At 40.4% G+C, this 27841-nt stretch overlaps 2 protein-coding genes across 2 annotated transcripts in view; one reads left to right on the forward strand and one right to left on the reverse strand.

Annotated features, from left to right (window-relative positions):
• The first annotated feature begins 439 nt into the window (after nucleotides 1-439).
• Nucleotides 440-27841, forward strand: part of camsap2b (calmodulin regulated spectrin-associated protein family, member 2b) — a 67912-nt gene continuing 40510 nt past the window's right edge. The window contains exons 1-3 of the mRNA XM_065261994.1: nucleotides 440-1074; nucleotides 20090-20349; nucleotides 21773-21934. Coding sequence (XP_065118066.1) covers nucleotides 909-1074; nucleotides 20090-20349; nucleotides 21773-21934 — 588 coding nt within the window. The 5' untranslated portion in view covers nucleotides 440-908. The remainder of the gene's footprint in view (nucleotides 1075-20089; nucleotides 20350-21772; nucleotides 21935-27841) is intronic.
• LOC135744044 (sterile alpha motif domain-containing protein 9) lies at nucleotides 22553-27522 on the reverse strand. The gene has a single exon (XM_065261993.2). The coding sequence runs from the start codon at nucleotides 27520-27522 to the stop codon at nucleotides 22597-22599; it is 4926 nt and encodes a 1641-aa protein (XP_065118065.1). The 3' UTR covers nucleotides 22553-22596.

Below are 27841 nucleotides of genomic sequence, written 5' to 3' on the forward strand. Positions count from 1 at the left end.
AAAAATTCTTACATTAAGATGATGAGCAAAACGACCTAAGAAAATATGTCTAGTTTTTAAGTAAATATAAATAAATAAGATTTAAGTGATTTTCTTATAGAAAATACATCTTAATTTAAAAATTTTTTTTAGACATTTTTACTGAAAACAAGACAAAAATACTAAGTACATTTTTTCTTGAAAGTCATTTTTTGCAGTGTATGTGTACATTTTGTAGTGACATTTTGATAGGAACTTTGAATGTTAAAAATAATGCTATTTTAATTAAACAAATTCATTGTAACCAGTGATGTTATACATGTTTCGCTGTTAAAGATTAAATAATATCTAAAAATAAACGTAAAATTTTACGTGGTTTGGAGCTGCGGGAATGTTTATCCACAAGTAGTGCTTTGCTGCGTCTGGGCGTTTCGCGCATGCGCACTCAGCTTTCTCCTTTTCCAGGCCAGTGCGGCAGGCGGACCGCAGGGAGAGGGAAAGATTTTAGGAAGGACAGTTACAAAAGTTAACGAAAAGGAAAAGACATGACACGAGACGGCGATCTCGCCGACCGTTTCCTCGCTATTGAATAAGACATCCCTCGATCATGCTTCTCGCGTGATAGTCTTATTTACAGATTTTTTTAAATCCACCGCAACTTGAGGATATAATGCCGGGAAACGGATGAGATCTACGTTACCGCAGTCGCCTGGAATTGCATGTTGGATATTCCATCCAGGAGATGCAGCTGAGATTGTTTTTCATACTGTACGTACAGTCGTTACCGTTTAACGCGCGAACAGTGAGGATTATTTAACTACAAGGCGGGTCCGTTATATTTCACCTCATATTTGGCGCATAGGATTAGACCATGGGAATGTCATCCAGTCTGATCTAAAAGTCTGACGCGTGTCTGCCCGTGGGACGTGATGCAGCCACGCGTGGACGTCAAGATGGGTGATGATGGCGCAGAGATCAAGGGTGGCAAGAGGACCTTCATCGTCCCTGCCATCAAATCTTTTGATCACTACGATTTCACAAGGGCCAAGATATCGTGCAGTTTGACGTGGCTCATTGCCAAAGCCTTTGGGTCTGGTAGGTGGTGCTTAAAGATGTGAAAATATTAATGCAGTAAAAAAATCATGATGGTGTTGTAGCCGGTAAATGATAAACACGTAGGCCTGCAGAAATCCTACTTGTTGCGAGTGTTGTTTAAAGCAGGGCAGTGTCACGAAGTGATTCACTCATTAATAGCTTGGATAAAATGAATCAATTGAATTGAATTGAAGCATACCAGAGCCTGACTAACCTAATAATCGAGAGAGGTTGCGCATTTTCTTTTAATACAGACTGACTGGGATTCTTATAGTCACAGACTGATATTTACTTACTGCATCACAACCACACACGTGAACATACAGTACACTATGTGACCCTGTCTGTGAATTCCATGCTAATGTCTCATAATATAATTTTGAGATCAGGAGCATCAGTTTTATTTCACGCATTAATGGGGTGGGGTAAAATATGGACAGACCCAACTGTTGGGTTTATTTAAACGAGATGATGTACATATTTGACTCAAACATTGTTTGAAACGACAAGTTCATTTAACATGATAATGACATTTCCATAATAGTTTTGAGACCAATAATGTATCATAAGTGTGATCTATTCTCAAAATGAAATAATATAACTTAAAGGGGTCAGAGCAAGAAAATCTGACTTTTTCCATGTTTAAGTGCTATAATTGGGTCTCCATTGCTTCTATTAACCTAGAAAACGTGAAAAAGAACAACCCAGTAAGTTTGTTACTCTGTTACCCTCTGCAAGCATGCAAAAAAAATAGGTCGTTCAGATTTTTCGCGTGTTTTGTGAAATAAGTCTAATTAATAATAATACCACCCCTATGCAACCGTGGCACTGCCATTTAGTACAGAGAGAAAGAGAAAAAGTAATTGACAGCAAAATTGAGTTTCAATTTCAACAAACCACAATCATGGTGATCAGTGTTTGCATTTCATAAGATCATTTGCATTTTAAAGGACACACCCAAAAACAGCACATTTTTGCTCGCACCTACAAAGTGATTTTACCATGCTATTATAAATTATCTGTGGGATATTTTAAGCTAAAACTTCACATACGCACTCCGGGGACACCAAAGACTTATTTTCCATCTTAAAAAAACTCATAATATGGCCCCTTTAACTTTTTCACCGCCAGCGTTTAAAAAAAAAGTTGCTAGCCAGCGCCAGCGTTTTTCATGATTTTCACCAAAGTTTAATGCCTTTCAGAAAATGTTCTTCTTTAAATATATAAACATACAATATACCAAATGAAAGAACAGACCCTCTGCTTTCAAACAAAAAAAAAACGTTTCATCCTACCTTCAGTGGTTCTTTTGTAATCAGCTTTTGAATATGGGTAGGTTTCTGCAAAAACACCACATTTTGAGCAAAAAGCAGAGATAATTAAATTTTTGTGACGGACTTTTCATAGAGATCCCATTCAGAGCGATCTTTAAAACAGTCACAGACATGCAGCCGCTTGCCATAGAGCAATACTTCCGAGTTTAAAAAGTTGCGGAAGGTATTGCAGTATTGCGGAAAGACGGAAAATCTCGTCATTGGCAGGGAAGCGTTTTCTCTCGATTGACGAGATATCTCGTCAATGGCGGCGAAAGTGTTAAAGTGTTCATAATGTAAAAAATCGTAATTTTCCATGTTTAAGTGCTATAATTGGGTCCCCAGTGCTTCTATCAACCTAGAAAACGTGAAAAAGAACAACCCAGTAACTTAGTTTTGGTAAACCATTCTGGTTCAGATTTTGCCTGTTTTGTGAGGTAGGTAGCAAGGCCAATTACAACAATACCGCCACTTAATCTCTTAATCTCTCCAACTATGACACTGCTGTTCATTGCAGAGAGAGAGAGAGAGAGAGAGAAAATAATTGACAGCACAATTGAGTTTCAATTTAAACAAACCACCATTATGGTGATCAGTGTTTGCATTTCATTAGCTCATATGCATGTTAAAGGACAGACCCAAAATTACATTTTTTGCTAGAACCTACAAAATGGGAATTTTAACATGCTATAATTACTTATCTATGAGGTATTTTGAGCTAAAACATCACATAAGCACTCTGGGAACACCAAAGACTTATTTTACATTTAAAAAAAATCTCATAATATGACCCCTTTAATAAGTAAGGCGTTCACTTTAATGTACTCCACAAAACAGCATCTACATGGTGCTGTAACCTTTGCCAAATCTGCAGAAGTCATTAGCCTAGATCTCTGTGTATACACTCATGAAAGCTGCTGTCTGGCTTATGGCTCTGGGTCAATCCCCACAGTCAGTAATGAATCGTTAAGGAGATTCCCTCTTCTTCTATCCACACATAACACGCAATAGGATTGCATTTTCCAGAATAACTCCCAATAGAGGATACAAGACACAAAAACATGCAAACAAACTTGCATGGATGTAGATCAACATGGCTTTAAGTAGTAACGAGGCTCGGCCACAACAGAGAAACCTGCAACCGGGCCAAGATGAAAAGTGTATGTGTGTGAAGTCTGTTTTACTAATTGCTGATGCTTTTCTTATATCCAAAACAACTTGCAGTGCATTACAAGGTATGCATTTTATCAGTATGCGTGAACCCACAACCTTTTGCACTGCTAAAGCATTGCACCACTGCTGATGAAGTATGGATTTACTCTCATCACTATTCCAGATGTCAGTTTTGATACTATGCCTATAAAATGTACAAATACTGTAACATCTTGACATCATTTACTGCTCTTCGCAGCAAAATAAAACTGCTGATGTGCAGAAACAAACACAGGAGAATGATACCCACTACTGCAAGACAAAGCCTCCTTGCATGCCTGTTTTCCTGAACATTTGATTGGAAATAAAACTGAACACACATAACTGTTGAGTGTCACTACTAAGACATCATGGTGATATTGTCCATGACTTTGCATACTGCACATATCTTAACAGAGGCCATTTGTACCAGTTACATCACTGAAGCCTAAAGGACCCTGAGACTGTGTGACGTGCACATGTAATAATTATATGCTTAAACATTTCTTAAACGTGTTATTAAAGACAAGAATATGAAATGGTAACATACATGAAAACAAGAGATAAAGCAATTGGTGAAACAAAGTGGTAAAGGTTATAAGTTTTTAATTTTTTATGAGTGTGACTGTTTGAATTAAGAGGACATATCATGAAAATAACAATAATAATAATACATTTTATTTTAAGGCTCCTTTCATGGCACTCAAGGACACCTTACAAAATTCATAAGAAAGACATTAAACAATAAAACGAGTACAGCAACAAACATTAAATCATTTAATCACATAAAAGCCTGCCTAAACAGATACGTTTTAGATGAGATTTAAAAACTGAAAGACTAGAACTGTTGCGAACTTCTACCGGAAGAGAGTTCCATAGATGGGGTGCAGCATAGCCAAAAGCTTGTGACCCCATAGAAGTTGTCCCAGTGCATGGCAGAACAAGTGTAAGTGCAGAAGCAGATCTTAGAGTGTGAGAAGGAGTGTATGAATAAGATCTTGAAAATATGAAGGAGCCAAATTGTTAAGTGCTTTGTAAGTTTAAAGTAAAATTTTTAAATTTACACGGAATTTAACTGGGAGCCAGTACCTCTGTAAAACAGTAGAAATGTGTTCAAAAGTGGAAGTTCTGTTAATGATTCGAGCTGCGGCATTTGTAATTTATGGAAAGATTTGGAGGGAAGCTCATAAAACAAAGCATTACAATAGTCAATTTGTGATGTTACAAGAGCATGCACAAGTGTAACAGTACTCTTGAGTGAAAGGACAGGACGCAGACAATTTATATTGGGAATATGGAAGAAAGCAGAACGGGTAACTCTATTAATGTGAGATTCAAAAGACAGCGTTGTGTCAACAATGACACCTAAACTTTTTACCTGATTCGATAGAAAAACAGAACAGTTATCTATTACCATAGAAGAAACATTCAACTTAGTTATTGTATTTTTTAAACCAACAAAAAGGATTTCTGTTTACTGCTGTTCAATTAGGAAATTACTTGTAAACCAATTCATTTAAGCACTCACCAAGAGCAGAAGAGGGAAACTTTGAAGAAGGTTTAGCAGACAGGTAAAGTTGGGTGTCATCGGCATAACAATAAAAATGAATATCCTATTTCCTAAAAATGCAATTGGTAAAAAATAAATAATAAACAGAAGTGGTCCTAAAACAGAGCCCTGGGGAACACCAGTGACAACATAAGTAGGTTTTGATTTAAACGGTTTAAGTTGTACAAATTGAATGCGATCTGTGAGATAGGAACGGAACCAGCTTAAGGCCGTACCAGTAATTCCAGTAGATTCCAGCCTGTTCAAAAGTATAGGAAGCAAATGATGTCAAATGCTTCAAGGTCAAGAAGTATAGGTATTGTTAAAAGACCAGCATCAGCTGCTAGTAAATCTTTACAAGTGCAGTTTCAACACTGTAAAAAGCACAAACCCTGCATTGAAACTGCTTATATAAGTTATTACAAGAGATATGTTCTCTGAGCTGAAGAGTAAAAAAATTTTTTCCAGGATTTTTGACAAAAATCTGACTTTTCCATGTTTAAGTGCTATTATTGGATCCCCAGTGCTTTTTTCAAACAAGAAAACCCATCAATGGGTCAAAAGGGGACAAACCCAGTAGCTGGGTCAAATTAACCCAGGAAATTTTTATATTTGACCCAGCAATGGGTCGAAACAATCCGGCATAGGTTAAATTACAGCCAAACCGGTTAGGTTGATCTGTGGGTTGAAACTAACCCAGCAGTTTTTGGAGTGTACTTGCTAAATATTTGCCACTTAAAGTTATATTGAAAAGCATTTGTCAAAAAAGAAATGGTTTTTTTCTTGTTACGACATAGTTGACTCTAGAAATGTGCAGTGAAAACCTTTTATTGAACTTTCATGGGAATCGGTAGGTTGTTGTTCATAGGTTGATGATTCATGTTCAGGCAAATATCATTTTAACAAACCCAAAGAGCATGCCAACAGATGATGCCAATAGCCATGCAGTGTATTTTATAAGCATTTATCAGCAATGTCTTTACAATTTTATACATAGTGTAAAATCATTTGCATTAATACATCTGATATTTTCCCCATAAAATCAGCAGTTTTTATGTTTATAAGCTGTTCCTTCAGACTTTCCAAAGTGCAGGGTTGAACTTTTGTCATGGCTTTTGTGAGTTGTGGTGAGTCAAGCTTTTCTCTTTTTGACCCCAAACTTCCTCCCTATGTTTGTCGTGACGGAGAGCTGCTTCCTGCCTCTGTCCTCTCTCCAGTTAGGATGAAACAGGGAAAAAGGCCTAACCTCTTCATGAACATGTTTAGGAAAAACTGAGCTTTACAGAAGTGCTGTGTTTTTGTGTTGATACTTTTGGCTCTGAACTCACAGAGGCTGGCAAAGAAAGGGTTTCCTTTGACGCAGCAGCTTTCCATAAAATTTTGGAAGATGTTTTTGAGGGAAAATGTGTCAGTTGCATTTATTCCTTTAGCGTCTTTAAAGGTATACATGTAAATAAGAGATTTCTGATGACTGCAAATAGTGGATTCACTGTTAAAAGCATGATTTTAATGTCACAATGAAGGTTTTAAAAAACAAATGCATGCACACACAATAACATTTTTTTGTGTATTACTATTTTTTACATTTTTTTTTTTTATTTATTTATTAGATTTTTTTGGTCAACAAATGGATTGGTCATGTTTGCACATGACAACATAAAAACGTATAAGTACATACATACAATTATGCATATACACATACAAAAGCATTCAAAAAGAGAAAAAAAAGAATATTAATACAAAAAAAAATAAAAATAAAAAATTCCATTACACTTTTATTGACCAAAAGGTGTAGGCTGAAGCAAAAGCTTATTAAGCCCACCCTTAACTACATACAAGCAGCAGTAATTTTTATTATTTAATATGGCGAAATAAAATATTTTCAGTATATATTTAGAAGTACATGCATTATCATTATTATTGTTATTATTTTCACTATTAATTTTATCATCGCTATTCAATATATCTTTTCAATACCAATCCTTTATAAAGTATTTTAAATTGTATTAATGACCTGGCCTTTTTTAACTCATCCGGGAAGCTATTCCAAAGCTGAACACCTTTATTTGATGGACAGTTTCTTCTTAAATTTGTTCTACAATATGGTATATTAAACATATAAGCCCCTCTTAGATCATAAATACTGTCTCTCAAGCTAAACATAGCTTGCAAGGACTGAGGGAGAGTATGTTGTCTTGCCTTAAACACAAGTTTAACTGTATACAAATCTACCAAATCATAGAATTTTAATGTTTTTAACTGAATAAACAAAGGATTCGTTGGAGAATTATATGAAGAATGTGTAATTATTCTGATAACCTTTTTTTTGTAGTAGAAAAACGTCTCGGTTACGTATGTAACCCTCGTTCCCTGAAGGAAGGGAACGGAGACGTCACGTCGTGACCGACGAATTGGGAACCGCTTCGCGGGTGACCTATCTACTTCGAGAACTATAAGAAACGCCAATGAACTTGGCATGCAGGTATTTGCATAATGCCGGCGCCGCCCCGCCAGGTGCGTATATAAGGCGCAGGTGCACAATACCAAATTAGCTATATTATTGCTGAGAAGCCGAGCAGCAGTGCCCGGCCTGAAAACAGCAATGGAACAGCAAACTGTGGCGACGGGACGTGACGTCTCCGTTCCCTTCCTTCAGGGAACGAGGGTTACATACGTAACCGAGACGTTCCCTTTCAGTCGGTCACTACGACGTCACGTCGTGACCGACGAATTGGGAATCCCTACCAAAACGCCACTGCAGCTGAACCCTTCCAGTGTCTGTAAAAGCCCTCCGCCCTCCACATAGGGGGCGGAACCTAAGGCGAAATGCAGAAGGCCGGTCACTACCTGTTCCTTAACCCACGATAGTGAAGCAGCGAACTGGGGAAGCGTCTAAACTGAGCGGAGCTAGAACACTGCGGAAGCCATCCCCTAAGAAGGTTGAATGGATGACATAAAATATGAAACAACCGATAGGTTGCTCATAAAAAGTCTCTGAACAAAACATAGTATGCAGAGAGATGCAGAGCAGGCTCTGCTAAGGAAAACGTGGAGGATTAGTACCCCACGGAGTATACACACAAATGAACCCCACGTAGGGGACAAATGTGGACGCCTAGCCTACACAGGTTTACAGAGAATACATCAGTGATAGGTTGACAGCGGATGCTCCGCAACACCAGCTATCAGGGCGGTGGAGGAGAGGCAAAAACAGTTTTTTAGACGTTTTTGCCCCGATGGCCTTCCATATTGGTGCAGATGTGCAGCACCAAAATAGAGGCTCCAAGCCGACACACGAGCCGACCCCCGGCATTCTTAACTAGTTAGTAGAAAGAACCCGAGTGGAAACCGGTTCGACACGAACACTATAGAATCTTGTGAACGTATTAGGTGTCGCCCAGCCTGCAGCTCTACAAATATCTGTTAGCGAGGAACCGCGAGCCAGTGCCCAAGATGATGCCACACTGCGTGTAGAGTGAGCACGTAAATTAAATGGACAAGGCACATTCTGCTTTTGATATGCAAGGGCTATAGTATCCACAATCCAATGGGACATCCTCTGCTTGGTGACAGCTTTTCCTTTCTGCTGACCACCGTAACAAACAAAGAGCTGATCTGAGGTCCTAAAACTTTGCGTCCTGTCTATATACACACGTAGTGCACGAACAGGGCATAACAAAGCCATGGCTGGGTCTGCCTCCTCCAAAGGCAGCGCTTGGAGGTTCACCACTTGATCTCTGAAAGGAGTGGTGGGAACTTTGGGCACAAAGCCGGGCCGGGGTCTCAGTGTTACGCTGGATGCAGCCGGCCCGAACTGAAGGCACGATTCATCGACCGAAAATGCGTGAATATCCCCTATCCTCTTAACAGAAGCCAAAGCAAGGAGAGTTAATGTTTTCATAGTAAGAAATTTAACACTCACACTATGCAGAGGCTCAAATGGGGCTTCCTGGAGTGATTTCAGCACCAAGGACAGGTCCCAAGGAGGAATAGAGGGAGGACGCGAAGGATTCAGTCTTCGAGCGCCTCTGAGAAATCTAATGACCAGGTCGTGCTGACCCACTGTTCTACCGTTTACGGGTGAATGGTGAGCTGATATCGCAGCGATATCGACCTTAATAGTGGATGGTGACAGCCTATTCTCCAAACGACGCTGGAGATATAAAAGCACAACACTAATCGGGCATTCTCGGGGGTTTTCACTTTGGGAAGAACACCAGTCGACAAACAGGTTCCATTTAAGCGCGTAAGCCTGTCTCGTAGACGGCGCTCGCGCTGCAGCAATAGTGTTAGATACCTCTTGCGGTAAATCACTCAAATCCTCCGTGCCCCGTCCAGAGACCACACATGGAGGTTCCACAGGTCGGGGCGCGGGTGCCATAATGTGCCCTCTTGTTGAGAAAGAAGGTCCTTCCTCAGGGGAATCTTCCAAGGAGGGGCTGTCGCGAGGAGAGAGAGTTCTGGAAACCAACTCCTGGTTGTCCAATACGGTGCCACCAACAGCACGCTCTCCTCGTCCTCCCGGATTTTGCATAGGGTTTGCGCAATGAGGCTCACCGGAGGGAACGCGTATTTGCGCATGTTTCGCGGCCAGCTGTGTGCCAATGCATCCACGCCGAGCGAGTCGTCGGCTAGTGAATAGAACAGGCGACAATGGGTCGTCTCTGGGGAAGCAAACAGATCTATCTGCGCTTTGCCGAAACGTCTCCAAATCTGCTGAACCGCAATGGGGTGGAGTCGCCATTCGCCGGGACGCGCAGCCTGAGAGAGCGCATCCGCCTCTACATTGAGCGTGCCCGGGATGTAAATGGCACGAAGAGACCTCAAATTCTTCTGACTCCAAGTGAGGAGATGACGGGCGAGATGCGACAGGTGACGCGAGCGTAAACCGCCTTGACGATTGATGTACGCCACGGTCGCAGTGTTGTCTGTGCGTACTAATACATCTTTGCCCTGTAACTCGTTGCTGAAACGGACGAGCGCAAGATATACAGCCCACATTTCTCGGCAATTTATGTGCCAATGCAGCTGGGGTGCCGTCCAGACCCCCGAAGCCGCAAGCCCATCGTACGTGGCCCCCCACCCCGTGTCCGAAGCATCTGTGCATACTATTGCATGCCTGGAGACCTGTCTCAGAGGCACACCGGCTCGGAGAAACGCACGGTCTGACCACGGAGTGAAAGTGCGACGACACGCAGGTGTAATGATAACACGGTGAATGCCGCGCAGCCACGCTCTCCTCGGGACTCGATCGTGAAGCCAATGCTGAAGCGGTCGCATATGAAGCAGTCCGAGCGGAGTTACAGCTGCGGCTGCTGCCATATGCCCCAGGAGCTTCTGAAATTGTTTCAGCGGGACCGCGCTCTTGCTCTTGAATGTATTCAGGCAAGTCAGAATCGACTGTACACGCGCTTCTGTTAGACGAGCTGTCAAATTGATCGAGTCCAGTTCCATCCCGAGAAAAGAGATTCTCTGCACGGGGCAAAGCTTGCTCTTTTCCCAGTTGACCCGAAGACCCAAACGAGCGAGGTGTTTTAGAGTTAAATCTCTGTGATCGCACAGCGTCTGACGTGTTTGAGCTATTATGAGCCAATCGTCTAAATACGCGAGAATGCGCACACCTTTCTCTCTCAGGGGTTTTAAAGCCCCCTCCACTACTTTGGTGAATACACGGGGAGACAGAGAGAGCCCGAATGGGAGGACTTTGTACTGGTATGCTCGCCCCTCGAACGCAAAGCGGAGAAACGGCCTGTGCCGGGGGAGAATCGATACGTGGAAGTACGCGTCCTTCAGGTCGATGGATGCGAACCAATCGTTTGGACGAATGCATGGAAATATGCGTTTGGGCGTCAGCATCTTGAACGGCATTCTGTGAAGTGCACGGTTCAGCGAACGCAGGTCCAGGATCGGTCGCAAGCCGCCGCTTTTCTTGGGTACAATAAAGTAAGGGCTGTAAAACCCCGACCTCATCTCGGCTGGAGGGACCGGCTCAATCGCGTCCTTCGCCAGTAGGACAGCGATCTCCGCACGGAGGACGTGCGCATCGGCAGCTCTCACCGCAGTGAAACGAACGCCGGAGAATTTGGGGGGATGCCGGGCAAATTGGATCGCGTAGCCGAGACGAATCGTGCGTAAAAGCCAACGCGACGGGCTGGGAAGCTGTTCCCACGCCCCCAGACACCGTGCGAGAGGGACTAAAGGCACGATCGGTGTACCCGCGGCGGGCGCAACGGAGGTGATCGCCGGTGTGTGCGTATTGGCCGCACCGACAGTAGTGTTGTGCATGATAACACTCACCTGAGTCCGCTGCTGGGTGGGTGAGTAAGGGAGGCTCTGCTGGAGACACCTCACGCCACTCGATGCACCCTCTGGCGAAGGGGGAGGAAGACGATGGGTTATGAGCCCGTGATTGTCTTCTCTCCCCTGAGAAGACAGAGAGCGCGGAGGGGTTATGAGCCCGTGCGTTGCTCTCGTACTCCTCTGATGAGTCGGAGAACGAGGGGGGGTTATGAGCCCGCTCGTGTCTCCGGCGCTCATCTGAAGACCTAGAGATGGAAGTGGAATTCGCTCTTTTTGTGGAATTGTGGGTGCCGACTGAAAAGTCGGCGGAACAGAAAATTGAAACAAAGGATTCCCCAACCGGCCCTCCTCCGGTGGGGGGAGTGGTGCTTTCACCATCTCCCGAAGAGCGATCCCCTCCATCTCTAGGTCGCCCGTCTCAGGGCCGCTTCGATTTTCTTTTTCCACCCTTTGAAGCGGGCTGAGCGGGCGGGGCGGGCTGCTGACGACCGGTTCCTCGCTTCTTAGAAGAGCCCCGGGGAGGAACGGAGGCGGCCGCCGCAGGACGCCCTCGGCGAGGAGCAGGCTGAGGCGCCGACGTGGATGGGGCAGGCGCAGGACGCTTCCGACGTGGCATGATCTGAGCGATGGCCTCAGTCTGCTTCTTGGCCGCGGAGAATTGCTGCGCAAACTCCTCGACCGTCTCGCCGAACAGGCCGGTCTGGGAAACCGGAGCATTCAGGAGCCGGGTTTTATCGGCGTCCTTCATGTCCGCCAGACACAGCCAGAGATGGCGTTCCTGGACTACCAGGGTAGACATCGCACGCCCGACGGCGCGTGCGGTGACCTTGGTCGCACGAAGCGCCAGATCCGTAGCCGCACGCAGTTCAGAGAACTCCGCCGAGTCGTGACCTCCCGCGTGCAGGTCCCTCAGAGCCTTAGCCTGGTGGACCTGCAGCAATGCCATGGCATGCAGGGCAGAGGCTGCCTCCCCACAAGCCTTATAAGCAGCACCGGACAGCGCCGAAGACTGCTTACAGGCCCGTGAGGGGAGAGTAGGCTGGTCCCGCCAGGAGGAAGCGACACCGGCCGGACACAACTGCATCGCGACCGGCCGCTCCACTGACGGGATACCAGTGTACCCCTTGGCATCTCCACCCTCGAGAGAGGTGAGGGGTGAAGGCTGAAACGGTCGGTTCCGGGCGGAAAACGGGGTTTTCCACGACCGCGTCAGCTCTTCATGCACCTCGGGGAAGAAAGGCACCGGGGGCGAGGACTGAGAAGCCCTGGCACCCCCGAAGAACCAATCATCGAGGCGGGACGGTTCAGGTGGGGGAGGTTTAGTCCACTCCAAGCCGACCGCCTCCGCCGCCCGAGCGAGCATGGCTGCCATCTCGGGGTCGAACACAGAAGCCGCAACCTGGCCCGAAGGCGGGAGCGGATCCGGATCGACGTCCGAGGCTGACAACCCCCCTTCCGATGTTACGGTGGACATCGCGTCGGGTGGAGGCTCGACAGAGCGCGAGGACACCGTAGAACACGGGCCGCTCGTCTCCATCGGGACCTCCGCTGGCAACGGATCAGGGCGCTGGGAGCTGCTGGACGAACCAGCAGACCGACCCAGCACCGTTATACGGAGGTTATCCTTCGCAAGTCTGGTAGCTGCGCTCTTAGCAGCACCAAACTTGGAAGGCGGGCGCCGTTCCCGGAGAAACGACACCCGTCTCCGCAAATCCGCCATAGTCATGCCCTCACAGATGGAGCATGAACTATCACGCAACGCTGCCTCTGCATGCTGGAGCCCCAGACACGAAAGACAACGCTGGTGGCCATCCCGGGGGGCGATGAACACACCGCATCCAGAAACCGAACACGGACGGAAATCCATCTTTAAAAAGACGACCCCGACCGTGACACGAATGAGTGGCTGTCTTTAAAAAGACACAAAGCTCAAACGTGCTGCTCTTTTAGGGAAATCACTCTTTTGTGCAAGCTGGTGAAACACACAGGGAGAGGCAACGCACTCACTCGAACTCAAGTCCTGATTAAAGAGACAGAGAGAGAGAGAAAGGGTGGAGAAAAAACACTGCGAGCCTCCGCTGAGGTGTCTTCGCCCAACCAACTTTGGCAAGCTGAGATCTTTTTTCCCACAGAACAGGATCTACGAAGATCAGTTTTTTCAGAATAGCTTCTCGTGAGCAGATGTCTGCCGGCTTCGAAGCAATAAAGCTAATTTGGTATTGTGCACCTGCGCCTTATATACGCACCTGGCGGGGCGGCGCCGGCATTATGCAAATACCTGCATGCCAAGTTCATTGGCGTTTCTTATAGTTCTCGAAGTAGATAGGTCACCCGCGAAGCGGTTCCCAATTCGTCGGTCACGACGTGACGTCGTAGTGACCGACTGAAAGGGAACTGGAGTAGTTCTAACTTTATAAGTATTCCCCCAGATTTCTATTCCATATGTTAAATATGGAGTGATGAGAGAACTGTACAATATATATAATGCACTTTTATTCAAAATGTATTGCAATTTATATAAAATTGCAATTATTTTTGATATTTTCTGTTGAACATTTTGTATATGGTATGTCCATGCCATTTTATGATCAATAATCACTCCTAAAAACTTAATGTAATTAACTCTTTCTAACAAATGATTGTCAATTTTAATAATAATATCATTTTCTATCAATTTATTATGAAATAGCATAAATTTTGTTTTAGATAAATTCAAAGATAATTTATTTAAGTCAAACCAACTCTTTAATTTGTACAGTTCCCTCTCCACTACCATTACCAACTCTTCCAGATTTTGACCCGAGCAATAAACATTGGTGTCATCAGCAAACAAAACATAATTGAGTACATCAGACACCTTACAAATATCATTAATATAGAGCAAAAATAACTTAGGTCCCAACACTGAGCCTTGGGGAACTCCAAAACTTATTCTCTGCAAGTTAGAATCTACACCATTTATATGTACGTACTGATGCCTATTTGTTAGATAATTTTCAACCCAAGACTGTGCTATCCCCCTGAAACCATACTTTTGCAATTTATATAATAAAATGTTATGATCTATTGTGTCAAAGGCTTTCTGTAAATCTAAAAAAATTCCAACTGTATACTGTTTTTTATTCATTGCTTGTGTAATATTTTCAACTAAATTAATAACTGCCATTGTTGTGGACCTATTTTCTCTAAAACCAAATTGTTGTTCCGTTAAAATGTTATTTAATTCTATATAGTTATCCATCCTTTTAACAAATAACTTTTCTAATATTTTAGAGAATTGAGAAAGCAGAGAAATGGGTCTATAATTAGAAAACAAATGCTTATCACCTTCTTTATATAATGGGAGAACTTTAGCTATTTTCATCTCATTTGGAAAGATACCAGTTTTGAAAGACTGGTTGCAAATAAAGGCAAACGGCTGAACAATATTATACATAATTTCTCTAACTATACACATATCCAACCCATTTTTATCTTCCGATTTTTTTGCTTTGCAATTTCTTACAGTTTTTAATATTTCGTTTTCATTTGTTGGGTTTAAAAAAAATGAGTTTGAACTCCTGTGAATACAATCAATATCTATGGATTTATTTTGTGAATGCACTATTTTATTTGCTAAATTATAACCAATTTTAACAAAATAATCATTAAACTCATTTACAATTTCATTTATATTATTTATAATTCCATCATCTTTAGTAAAATAATTTGGATACTCACCCTTATGTTTTCTTTTATGTATTACACTATTTAGGACTTTCCATGTTCCTTGTATATTCTGTTTATGTTCTATCAATAATTTTGTATAATATTCTTTTTTACTGTTTCTAATTATATTTACCAATTTATTCTTATATTCTTTATATTTATTTTCAGCATCTGTTGTTCTAGATTTCAAAAATTTTCTGTACAATAAATTTTTCTTCTTACATGCTCTTATAATACCTTTAGTAAACCAAGGTTTCTGTGTTTTATAATTGACTTTAATTACTTGGAGTGGACAGCACTTATCGTAAATTTTTAATATTTTCCCCAGAAAAATATCATAAGCCTCACTTGGATTTTCATAGCCATAGACCTCATCCCAATTTTCTCTGCCCAGTTCCTCTTTAAATAGTTCTATTGCTTCTGGTGTTCTGTGTCTCACAATTCTGGACTCATATGTTGACCTGAAATTGACTTTAAATACATTTTGGAAAACTGCAAAGACAGGTAGATGGTCACTAATATCCGTTATTAAAAGTCCTGTGTCTAACTGATTCATTTCATTAGTAAAGATATTATCTATCAATGTTGCTGATGTTGTGGTTATCCTACTTGGTTTTACTATTACTGGAAATAATGTAATATTATAGAAGGTGTTAATAAAATCTGTGGTCCCTCTATGTTCTCCTGAATTAAGCAGGTTAACATTAAAGTCCCCACAGACAATATAGGTCCTGTTTCCACTTTGACTTTGATACAAGTCTGCTATAAATTTATTGAAAATTTCAAGTGGTGAACCAGGAGTCCTATACATACAACTAACAATTACACTTTTTCGTTTTTCTATTTTAACTTCAACAGTCACACATTCCAAGACATTATCAACAGTTATCGACATATTATTTACTAAATTAGATTGTAAATTAGAATCCACATAAACAGCAACTCCACCTCCTTTTTTATCTTCCCTATTCATTACAAACAATTCATATCCATCAAGCTCTACATCTGATATCTTATCCTTATCCAACCATGTTTCAGAAACAGCCACTATACTGAACTTTGGAAAATTGTTTAAATAGTCTTTAATTTTAGAAAATTTTTTCCATAAACTTCTACTATTAAAATGTATTACAGATAATGATTGTTTCATATTAACTTTACTATTAAATTGCTCATCTGTATAATACTGACAATTTAGTTCATTATAAAGATGGGTTTCTGGGTCAATTTCTCTTTCAATATCATACTTATTGGGTCTAATGAATTTAAAATTATTGAAATTATGCAAATCAAATAAATTATTAGATGTGTCAGCTAAATCTATGTCATCATCTTCATAATTACCTAAATTAGAATTTAGATTTATATTATGTTCAGGATCTATACAACTCATTACTAATATTCAAATTAATATACAACTCATTACTAATATTCATAAAATATTTTCTGTGAAAAATAACCTTGATTTTTTAATATTGACTAAGGTTATGTCAAAGATTGAGATCAATGTGAAATCAGTGGTTGAAATTAAACTTTGATGCTCCTAATCTCATAATTATATTATGAGACTTTAACCTGGATATCACAGACAGGGTCACGTATTTTAAAAATTGACGTGTGGGTGAGTGGACTGAATAACTAGTCTACTAATCTGCCTTAAGGAAGTCATATATCATAAGACGGACACAATAAGACATGTTCCTTAATATAAAACACTCTGACAGAACAGAATGCATCAACACCAAAACTGTAGTTATTGAATGTAATCTATATTGTTAGATGACTAGTCGACCATTATCTACATTTTTTACATAAATGTCATCCAGACTTCAGGCACCGGTAAACGTCACACAAAAGTTGTGCACTCAGCAAGAATTCACCTTTAAGACAAAGAAAATGAACACACACACAAAGACGTGCTGAAAGGAAATGACCCGGCACCAACAGGAATTTACATCGCCTGTAGTCTGGCTCACAGTGAAGCATTATGGGATGCCAGGAATTTCCTTCAAGATTTTGGGCCTTAGACATTTGATGCATCAAAAACAAAGCTGAACAATCAGCCTGCTTGCAGATGTTACTGTGCTGTTTATCTGGCAGTCCTGTTAGTCTCTGTGTGTGTCATGCATGCCTGCAGTGTTTTTGTATGCATGCACTTGTGACTAAGAGTTTCCCAGTCTGTACCTGGATCTACATGTGTGTGTCTGTAATTGTGTGTGTTTTCATGTGTGACTTCATGTCCGTACCTGTCTTTGTATGCCTGTGAGTCTTTTGTGCTGTTTTGAAGAAGTTTAGTAAATCAGATAATAGGGAACAAACGGACATGCTGATAAAATGTATACTGTGAATGCACTGTAAGTTTCTGCCAAATGTATAAAAATAATGTAAGTGACAGACATGACAGGACGACTCTCTCACTTTCTCTTTCTTTGGTTAACTCTTGTCTTGGGACACCACATCGCATCTCGCTCTGAATTGTGAGCATCCAGCCAGGAAAATAAAACAATCGTAACTTTAAGATACAGCTGGCAAGATCCAATGGTTTCAATTGAGTGATTTGGAGTGCATATCGATGTCGTGTGTTTTTTGCAGATCATGTTTTGGTACTTCATATGGTTTTGTCATAGGAACCAAATTGTAAATAATTGAAAGATTTCATAACATACAGACACTTGATATTTAAATGCTAATAATTTATTGATATTACATATTTAGTAGACTGCACTTTGATAAAAAGTAATAGCAATTGGTTTGTAAAACTTCATTATGCATGTTCTTATTGTGTTACACTGCTTGGACCAGCAGATGTCGCCAACACACGTTTTATTCTCCTGCCACTATGCACTTTCATTGCACTTATTTTTTGTGGACGTTGGGTGCCATCTACGCTCTCGATATGGATTGTGAGGTTGACAAAAGCTGTGAGCAGGAGAAATATATACAGTTAATAAGGCAAACACTATAATAATAATAGTAAGTTAAAGCCGATGGTGTAGTGGTGACATTTGGTGCAGACACACTTTCGAGGTCCTTTGCTAATCCTGTTGCCCTCTCTCTAGCCGATACTTTCCTGTCCTCTCCTATCATACTGTCTATCAAATTAAAGGCAAAAATGCCCCCCCCCCCCAAAAAAAATAATAGTAAGCCATAATAGTGTTTTTATAGTAGCCTAGTGTAAAGTTCTGATTGACAGGTTGAGGTGTACCTGAACGTTCATTTGGAGCTCTGTCATCTAGTCGTTTAGGTCAGTGGTTCTCAAACTTTTTCGGCATGCGGCCCCCCCTTGTGTACGGTGCATCCCTTCATGGCCTTCCAAAGAAAATGTATGACATTCCAAAACGTAATATTTGAATAAAACAAAACATATTAAATGATAAAATGTAATGCTGTTGTTTGGTAGCCTTATTTTTCTGACGTTTAATTACATAGAATGCATGATAAATTAATGTATTTTTATAAAATGTCATAAAACTTCCCCCCCGGCACCATCTCAGGGCCCCCAGTTTGAGAACCACTGGTTTAGGTAACCCCAATTACTTTGGAGGTCATTTTGTAACTACATTACCAACATTTACTTTGGAGTTTGTATGGTTTTAACGAAATTAAAGAGATAATTAAAAAAATTCCATGATTTACTCACCCTCAAGCCATCTGAAATACATATGTCCATCATTTCTCAGACAAACGCAATTTCAGTTATTTTAGAAAATGTCCTTCCAAGTTTCAGGGTTGGGTCCTTGAAATCCTTGAAAGTTTGTGAATCTGGGGGAAATAATTCAAGGCCCTGGGAAGTTTTTGAAAATATGCATACATAGATACAGGTCATTGAAAGTGCTTGAATCTATTTAATGCAAGAAGTTTTCTGGAAAAATCCATATTATTTCATGTGTAGTGTAGGATAATATCATAAAATTTCTACCCTTTTAAGCACACGTGCTAAACTGTTCGCTTTAAATGCTTATATCTTCTGTATGTGAATGTTGATTCATACCAAAATGCTTTTTTGCATAGTTGTGTTCGACAAATGAAAACGTCTCTGGTCACGCATGTAAATGTTGTTCCCTGAGAAGGGAACGAGACACTGCGTCTCCCTTGCCATACTTCCTGCGTCCCTGTAATGCCGTCTTTGGCAATATTTCAGATAGTGATATACTTCCTGGCTCCTGTGTCACCCTTTCTTTGTCATTAAGCCTCACCATTGGTTGAATTTGATATACACATTCAGACGCACTTACCCCTGGAAGCTCCCCAAAGTGTTACCGCAGTGATGCAGCGCGATTTCCCTCGAAAGGGAACTGTAACAATGTATCTTAAAAGGTAACACAATGTAACTTTGCTCTCACTTGAAATGTGTCCCCACGTTTAGTCCTTGAATTTGAGGGTATTGGACCTGGAAAGTCCTTGAAAGGTCCTTGAATTTGAAGTTAACTAAGGTGTGTGAACCTATCAGGTTCAGTTTTATATCAGGGTCCATGACTTTCAAGCATAAAAAGTGCAGCCTTCCTTCACAGAAGAATTCTGCATGGCTCCAGTGGATTAATAAAGGCCTTCGGAAAGCTCAATGTGATTTGGAAGAAAAATATACATATTAAAGACTTTACAAACTCTTTTTTTATTAAGAACACAGACTTATTAATAACTGTAATTAGGCATCTGTATAAATAAAAAGTGCTTTACTATTTTTTTCTAACTTATAAAGTTATAAAACAGTAAATTTAAAAATTAATGCATATAACAAAAATTATATTTTAGCATTAGAGATACTACTGTGACTAAAGAGCTCACACATACTACTGGATTAACCATTACAGAAAGATAAACAAATGATTTTGGTAATACCAATACTGTTAGTTTAGTTCAGCTGTGGCACAAACCTTACATTAGGTGGTGGTCTAATAAATGTATTCAACACTGTACAGTATGTTGATCTTTTGTTCTCTCTTACTTTTTGTAGACTGTGTACCTGTAGAGTTGGAGGATCCATTTTACCGGGACCAATATGACCAGGAGCATGTGAAGCCACCTGTTGTATCTCTGCTGCTGTCTGCAGAGCTGTACTGTCGTGCCGGGAGTCTGATCCTCAGGAGTGATACAGCTAAACCTCTGCTGGGTCATAACGCTGTCATCCAAGCTTTAGCTCAGAAAGGTCTGTACGTCACTGATCAGGAGAGACTGGTTACTGAAAGAGACCTCTGCAAGACCCCCATACAGATGGCAAGTGACTTAGCATTTTACCTTTATGTTTCTGTCATATACTGACTTCAATTTTCTGCACATCAAATAACATGGTTTCAAGTGTAAATACCTTTAAATTTTGAAATGACAGTATTGTGTAGTGCTTACCATAAATTTTCCTAGGTGTGACATAATCTATTTCTAGTTATGCGTACAAACACGTTATAATTATAAGGGGCTCATTATAGTTCTGCCCCATAGGTTAGACGCTGGTTTTCATTCATACTTCTGTGCAATTACACATTCTGACCGCTAGTAGGCAGTATCTACGCGTGTAACCGGTCCACCTAGAATGGACGCGTTGTTAAATTTCTGGTGAGGTGCACGTCAGGCTACGCATAACATATGCCGTAGCTACAGCATAGAATTTATGTTCGACTATAAATTACCCTTAGTCTGTGCACAGGAAATATATATTGTCGGTCATCATATAATGTTTCTCTTGCGTTTAGTGTCAGGGTGTAAAGCAGTGATAACAAACTAGTCACGTACTAGTATTGTATACTGACCTTATGTTACTACGGTATGTGTAGCCTGCAGTGTGCACTTTATCCAAGCATGAAGGATGCATGAGGATAACTGGACAATGTTATGAGGTACTGCTGTTGCCTGCATTGCAGTAGTCTCTCTCTCTCTCTCTGTCGCTCTTGCTCTCGCTCTCTCTCTTAAAATGCATATCTGCCTGCACCAGCAACAATGCATGTGGTTAGGATTGGCAGGGTGCTTCAGCTGAGATGAGGCCCAGGGGAAGGACTTAATCTCAGTCTGTCCCACAATCTGCACAATTTACACATTTACAGTCACACCCGCTGCCAATCATACATTATTGTGTGTCAAGAACCATACATATGAATGTATTCTTCTGTCGCTGTATGAGCGTGCTCTTATAGACCGTTTCAGCAGTAACAACATAAACAAGCGGCTGTCGCGGTCCGCACGTAACTTCCGGTAAACTCCGCTAAGAATAAATAATAACAAAGTTCTTTAAACGTAGTTTATTTATATAACAAGCAAAAAAAACAACACATAGATTACCTAGGAAACCAAAACATTTGTTATTTTCGACGAGGCATTCGTTCAAGAGATCAGTTTAGTAACTAGTCAGACCATTAAAAAAACGAAACCGGAAGTAAGGTTCGGATCCAGACGTGTATCACGTGCGTCCGATGAAACCGTCTATATGTGCACATGGGTGGGTGTGCCTGTTGTCATGGCGATTAGCACTGCGGCAGCATGTCTGCATGCAGAGCTGTGATCTGAGAAGCTCTGCATTGATTAAATTCCCTTCTGTCTGCATATTTTTCAAAAAAGTGTTGACTTAAACAGTTGACCTCTTTGCTCTTTATTTAAATATATTGGTGTGTTTTTTGTTTTTGTTTAAGCCCTTTTTTTATCATTTCAGAGTTCTCATCTGGCAATGATTGACACTTTAATGATGGCGTACACAGTTGAAATGGTCAGCGTAGAGAGAGTCCTGACCTGCATACAGAAATTTACTCCTTTCCTTCCTGAGGAAGACTTTCCGTATGATTCTGAAGAGGCTGTGATAACATGGATAAACAAGGTGAGAATTTTGCAGCTTTCACAATACTGAATAGAAAACCGTGGTTGACCTTAATGTGCCTATGTGATCCTATCTAGATGGTCAATACATTGAAATGTAATAACATGTGAATATTAAATTAATGTTTATTTTACACTGTACATTTGAACTTGTTTGGACTGAAAAAGACACAGACAAAATGACAAGGAACAAGAGAAAGCCTTTACAAATTATAATTTATTTTTCAGCTTCCCAGTGCTATATAGTTTTCATTTTGTCATGTCAGTGTTACATTGTTTACATTTAACTTAACTATGCATCTTCTAAAGAAATGCATTGATTGACTAAGTTTTTTTTTTTGGGAAAAACTTGTAATACAAACTATGCAAATAATAAAAAAGTAATGACGTATACAATCACATCAGCTAGTTTCTTAAAAGTTTATTTTTACATCCCATCTCATAAATTATTCAAATTATATAATCAAATAATTATGCTCGTAACAATATGTATAATGTATAAAACTGATATATGTAAACTGATATAATTAGAAAACTAGCTCCTACATTTATAAAATGAATTCTAAAATATTCTAAAAACATTTGTAGTAACAATGGATAACATTAAGGGTAGTACGGTTTGAATGTAAGACATGCTTTGATGGGTTTATGTATTTACAGTATCTACCTGTCTGCATATTGAATGTCATAGGCAAGTGGTCCATCAATAGCAAAGCCTAGGTAAAAAGTAACTCTCTCTGTACTGTGACCACTTCTTATTCCACCTAGGTAGGTGGGGCGCACAGGAATCTTCACCTTGCCGTACTCAGCGTAAACCTCACCCAGCTCAATTGTGCCGTGTACTCTAAGGAGCTTGTCTTTAATCGCCTGTTCCTTGAAAATGTCTGCATTCTGCCATAGAACGTTGCGTTCTCGTCCCTGTACTTTTCTGAAGTCGCTGTCAAGGGATGCTTTGGAAAGCAGTCTATCCAATCCATCTGCCTTTCCCAGATAGAAGTAGGCAATTGAGTTTCTGACTCTGAAAATGTGTGAGAGTTGCCTTTTGGAGGATTTTTTTATCATTTCCACATATGTAGTTATTCTGGGGTCAGGTTGATTGTTTCCAGGCCACAGCAACAGTAGAGCTAGGTAGTATGGTTCTGGATGTTGATGTTGTGTTCCAACTTCTTGCAAAATTTCTTTTAGAAGACCAATGAGTTCATTTGTGGGTTTGGCAAATTGGGAGTTTGGTTTATTTAGCTTTAGAATTAAGTGTGCTAGCAAATAATTTGTTTTGTCCTTGAGTGACTTTGTGACACAATTCTTATATATAAAGGAATGTTTTTCAACAATTTGCTCAATCATGTCCTTTCTGAACTCCAGAAACTGAAGAATTCTTGGGAAATTATTTGCCCTTTTTTCCTCTAAGAACATTCGATGTTCCTCAATTTCCATGTTCATGCTAAGTTTGGGTTTACGTGTTTTCTCACTTAACTTTTCCTCTTTTGAACTGCAAAATAGAGAGATGTATTTTTTGAAGTGCTCAGAAAGCTTTGTTCTGTTCTTATCCTGCTTTTCTTTGTCAACGATGCCTTTTTCTCTTGTGTAAGTGAAGAATATTTCAAGGAACTCAAAAGCTTTGTCTACGTGAGACTTTAAAGAAACAAGGAATGTTTCATTTTCCCTAAGAATATCAACCATTTTGTTGTTGTCATCATTCTGGATTATGGGAATGTTTGTAATAGGCATTTTGCCTTTGAAAAACTGCTGAATGTAGTCATCTTTCATGCTGTCCCTTTCATCAAATAATGGCAGTCCCCTCACAATATCAAAAACTGTCATGGCAGTGTCAATCTCGTTCATGTATCCAGATATATTGTAGGTGTTTGGTTTCCTATGAACTGTCTCTTTCTCATCAGGAACATCGTCTGTCTTTGCCAAAGTTTGAGCTCTTTGGAAAGCAATGACTGCAGCATTGCAGAGATCAAGATATTCCTTTAGGTCATCAGGTGTCAATTGTTTTTTGCTTTCGATTTTATGTTTTAGCTCACTTCTAGAGACTTGCCCAACTGTGTCAAGCGTGTATGAGTTCTCTTTGATAGTTTTAGCCATGTTTGCCCAGTTTTTTGCTTGAGCAAAGTTCTTTTCAGTCAGATACAAATGTCTTGCTAAAGCTTGAGGGATTGCAAAGTCCTTATCAAATCGTTTGGATGCTTCAGTAAAGATGTCTTGGATGTTTTTCAGCCCATCACTCTGGTTGATGTCCTCAATTAAGGGTGAAAACAAAGTGTCTTTCTCATCACCTTCTGTCTTGCGTTGCCGAGTGATTAGCATGCTTTTAACAGATTGTAAGAGTTGGTCTTTTCCTATGCCAGTTTTGAAAAACAAGTCACAATGCAACAAATTACGGACTATTTCAGATCTCTGGCTGTTGTGCGTCTTTTCCAACTCATTGACACACTCTTTTGCAATACGTTGATGAACAAAACGGATTGCTTTGTGCACACCATATTCAGCTTCAACTTCAATAAGCAGGCAGGATTGAGGTTGCATTTCTTCCAAAACTGTCTTCCTCCATCGTAAAGCCATTTTAATGCCCAGAAAGTCTTCACATAGTGACACAGAAATTGCTGATTCAGCCACATAGGAATTGAGTAATGCCAAGATTGAAAGAAGTTGTGCTTGCTTGCTTTCAATGTTGAGATCTTTAAGAATGTTACGAGCAACATTTGTAACATACTCCTGACTGAAGTTTGATTTCATGATCATGAAACTGTAGAAATTTTCTGGTTTCTCATGTGTTTCTTGAAGTTCCTTTAGTTTCATCTCGAAGGCATCCTGTTCTTCTTTAGACAGTGTTGCTGTGATGTACTGACTCTCGATGACACTGTTTGAGTATCGAACTTTTGGGTTATTTGAACGTAAACAATTCAAAATGACAACAAGTGCACTTGGACATGTTTCATCAAGAATTTTTCTAATGTAGTGCTGAAGCTCCACTGTGTTTTCTGTCTCCTCAGAGTCATCAACCAACAAAAGTGCAGGCGTTATTCCTGAGGTCTCAGTTTTTCCACACCGTACCAAGTAGACAACTTCTTGTGCTACATTAAGTTTGGACACAATGTTGTCCGTAAGTACAGCACAACGGAAATCCTTTCTCAAATTCCACATGACATGCATAGCTAAGGTGGTGCCACCACAACCAGGTTGATGAAAAAGATTCAGCATGACACACGTGCTTGTTGGATTTTTAGTTTTCGATTCAATCATACGTTTGAGTTGGTCATATTTGTCCCGTTTAATAAATTGGTTTCCTGTACTTTTCTCAGAGAAATAGAAATTCCACCATTTCACTTTGTCCCCTCTATAGAATTCAGCTTCTCTTTCGCGTTTAAACTCTTGAAACTCTTTACTATCCTCATCAAACTTATTATCACACTCATTTTCACAAAGGACATCAAGAGATGGCATAAGGTCCTCATCCATTTGTAGGAGAACCACTGAACTTCCTTCAGCAGATGGAAGGAGTTTCTCAGCACTTGACTTATTCTGTCCCAGTTTCAGTATTGTCCCATTGATTTCACTAAGCTCCAGGTCGTATATACTCCGCCGACTAATGTCATGTCCACTGATGGTTTGAATGAAATCTCTCCATTTTTGAAAGGAAGTATCTGAAGTGCAAATACTTAGAATGCTTTCAGCGCCCCCAAGGTAATTATGAAATGACATAAATGTGTGAAAGATTGGATCCTTCATGGTTTCAACAGTTGAAAGGAGGAGGAATATGACTAAGAATCGTCCTCTTGGAAGAGTGTCAGAATTGCAGAGGAATGAGATCATATCTTGTACCTCGCCTGCTTTGTTTGTTAACCATTCACTTGGTCGAAGTGGTATTTCAGATTCATTGTTGAGGTCTTCTCTGCCATTACAAAATATCCAACTTGTTTGTTTGTATAAGTTGAGAGTATTTACGACAGTTCCTGGGTCCCCAAGAAACTGTTGTGGTTTGTGAAGATTTGCAATTCGAACTTTTGTGTAGTCATGACAGAGTCCACTTACTGCTGAGTTTGGATCAAAATCAAGTACACAGAACAGTTTTAATGTTGTCATGAACTGAAGATGCTGGAGTTGTTCAGTGTGGCTTTTGTTTGTTACAATGATGTAGTAGTCATAATGACCAAGGCAGTTTCCTCCAAAAGTCAGCAGATCTTTCAGATTTTCCCCCTGATTTGATGTTTTTTTCTTTTCAGGTCTCTTTTCTGCCTCTTTTCTCATGTTGTCCAGAACATTCACTTGAGTATTAATTTGAGCCATTTTAGCCTGTAACTCTTTTGGGTTACCGATTTTACAGATATCCCGTGTTGCAGCTCCCTCTCGAATAAAAAGTGATTGCCCTTTGCTCCTTTTCCATTGATTGTCCTCATCCAAAGTCTGGATATAAAATAGTTTACCTTGAACTATGCTGTGAAATGGAACAACATCCACCTCTATGACATATTTTCCAGATAACTTGCTGTCAGGGCACAGTACTTCTACATAGCGTGGCTGTCTGATGCAGCTATTTGCTTCACCTGTATGATCTTCAAAGTAAGGTTTAATACCCTGATTGAAGTGATCTATGAAGATGTCCTTGTTTTCAACTTTGACACCAATGATCTCACCGTGAGCATATTCAGTGTCTTTGGAATCTGCTACTCCAAAGTGAATGGTTCCATTTGTGCGACTGTTCATGCACCCAGCTGCAAAACGAAACACCTCTTTGTTGAACTTCTTCTTCATTACATGAATATCATCGGTTCTGCCCATGAACTTATACTCATGAACTGGATCAATCAGATTGCCTGGTCCCGTCTCTGGTGGTAATGTGTAGTTTTGAATGTATCGATGAGAGGCACTGTTCTGATCAAATGGAAAGAGAGTACATTGATGTTGTGAGGGTACCGGCTGCTTTATTTTCTTTTTATTCTGACCAGATTTATCTTCATCAACAATGACTAATGCTTTAGGGTCAGCTGACTCTGTTTGTTCAGTGTTTTTGAAGGATTGACCTTTAGAAGATCTTGCAAGCTTCTCCTGAGAAAGGGCTACTTGTAAAGGTTCTTCTGCTTGGGTTACTTCTGAAGGGGTGCTGCTTGAAGTGTTATCAATGAAAGCTTCACCCATGCTTGGTTGTTGTTCTATAGTATTATTTCGTCTCCGTTCAGCTTGTCTTTTCTTCTGTGATTTTCGTACAGTTTTTTTTATGGATATTTGTGTTTGAACAGTTGACAAAATTTCTTTGACTTCCACTGTTTTGTTTTGCATGATTTCTGTCTGATGTGTTTGGCTTTGTTCTGAAGATTCAGAATTTGATTCATTTTCATGGAGTTTTTTTAACTCATTAAATCTGGCAATGATTTTAACAGCTGGCCCATGTTTAATACCAAGTTCCTTCAGATGGTTCGGCTGGTAACAAGCTAGTTCTTCCCCAGATACTTCTTCCTCATACAATTTGTCTGCATGTTTTTTATCCACTTTAATTACTTCAGTTAACCAGTAATGGACATCTTCTCTCGTCCACTCTTCCACTTGATGAGGAAGTTCCATCCTTTGACTCATCATAGTAGACATGGCCTTCTGAAAAAAATACAGAAATAACTTTTTTCGGAGTTATAATATTCTTATTAGAAACACATGTTTTCATTTTTCAAAACACATTGTTTTGTTCATTCTGCTGGTAATTATTGCTATTTTATGAAACGGTTAGTTCCAATCCTTGATTCTGATTGGTCAATAGCTGTGTTTTATTCACAATAAAACACGGCTATGACCGCTTCACCCAACGGTTCTGTTTATCACTGCACCCTTAGCAACCACACGTATCAGTTTGAGAACAGTTTTCTAGGTTGATAGAAGCACTGGGGACCCAATTATACAACCTAATCATGGA

The sequence above is a fragment of the Paramisgurnus dabryanus genome, chromosome 6, assembly GCF_030506205.2.
Source record: "Paramisgurnus dabryanus chromosome 6, PD_genome_1.1, whole genome shotgun sequence".
NCBI classification, from domain to species: Eukaryota; Metazoa; Chordata; class Actinopteri; order Cypriniformes; family Cobitidae; genus Paramisgurnus; species Paramisgurnus dabryanus.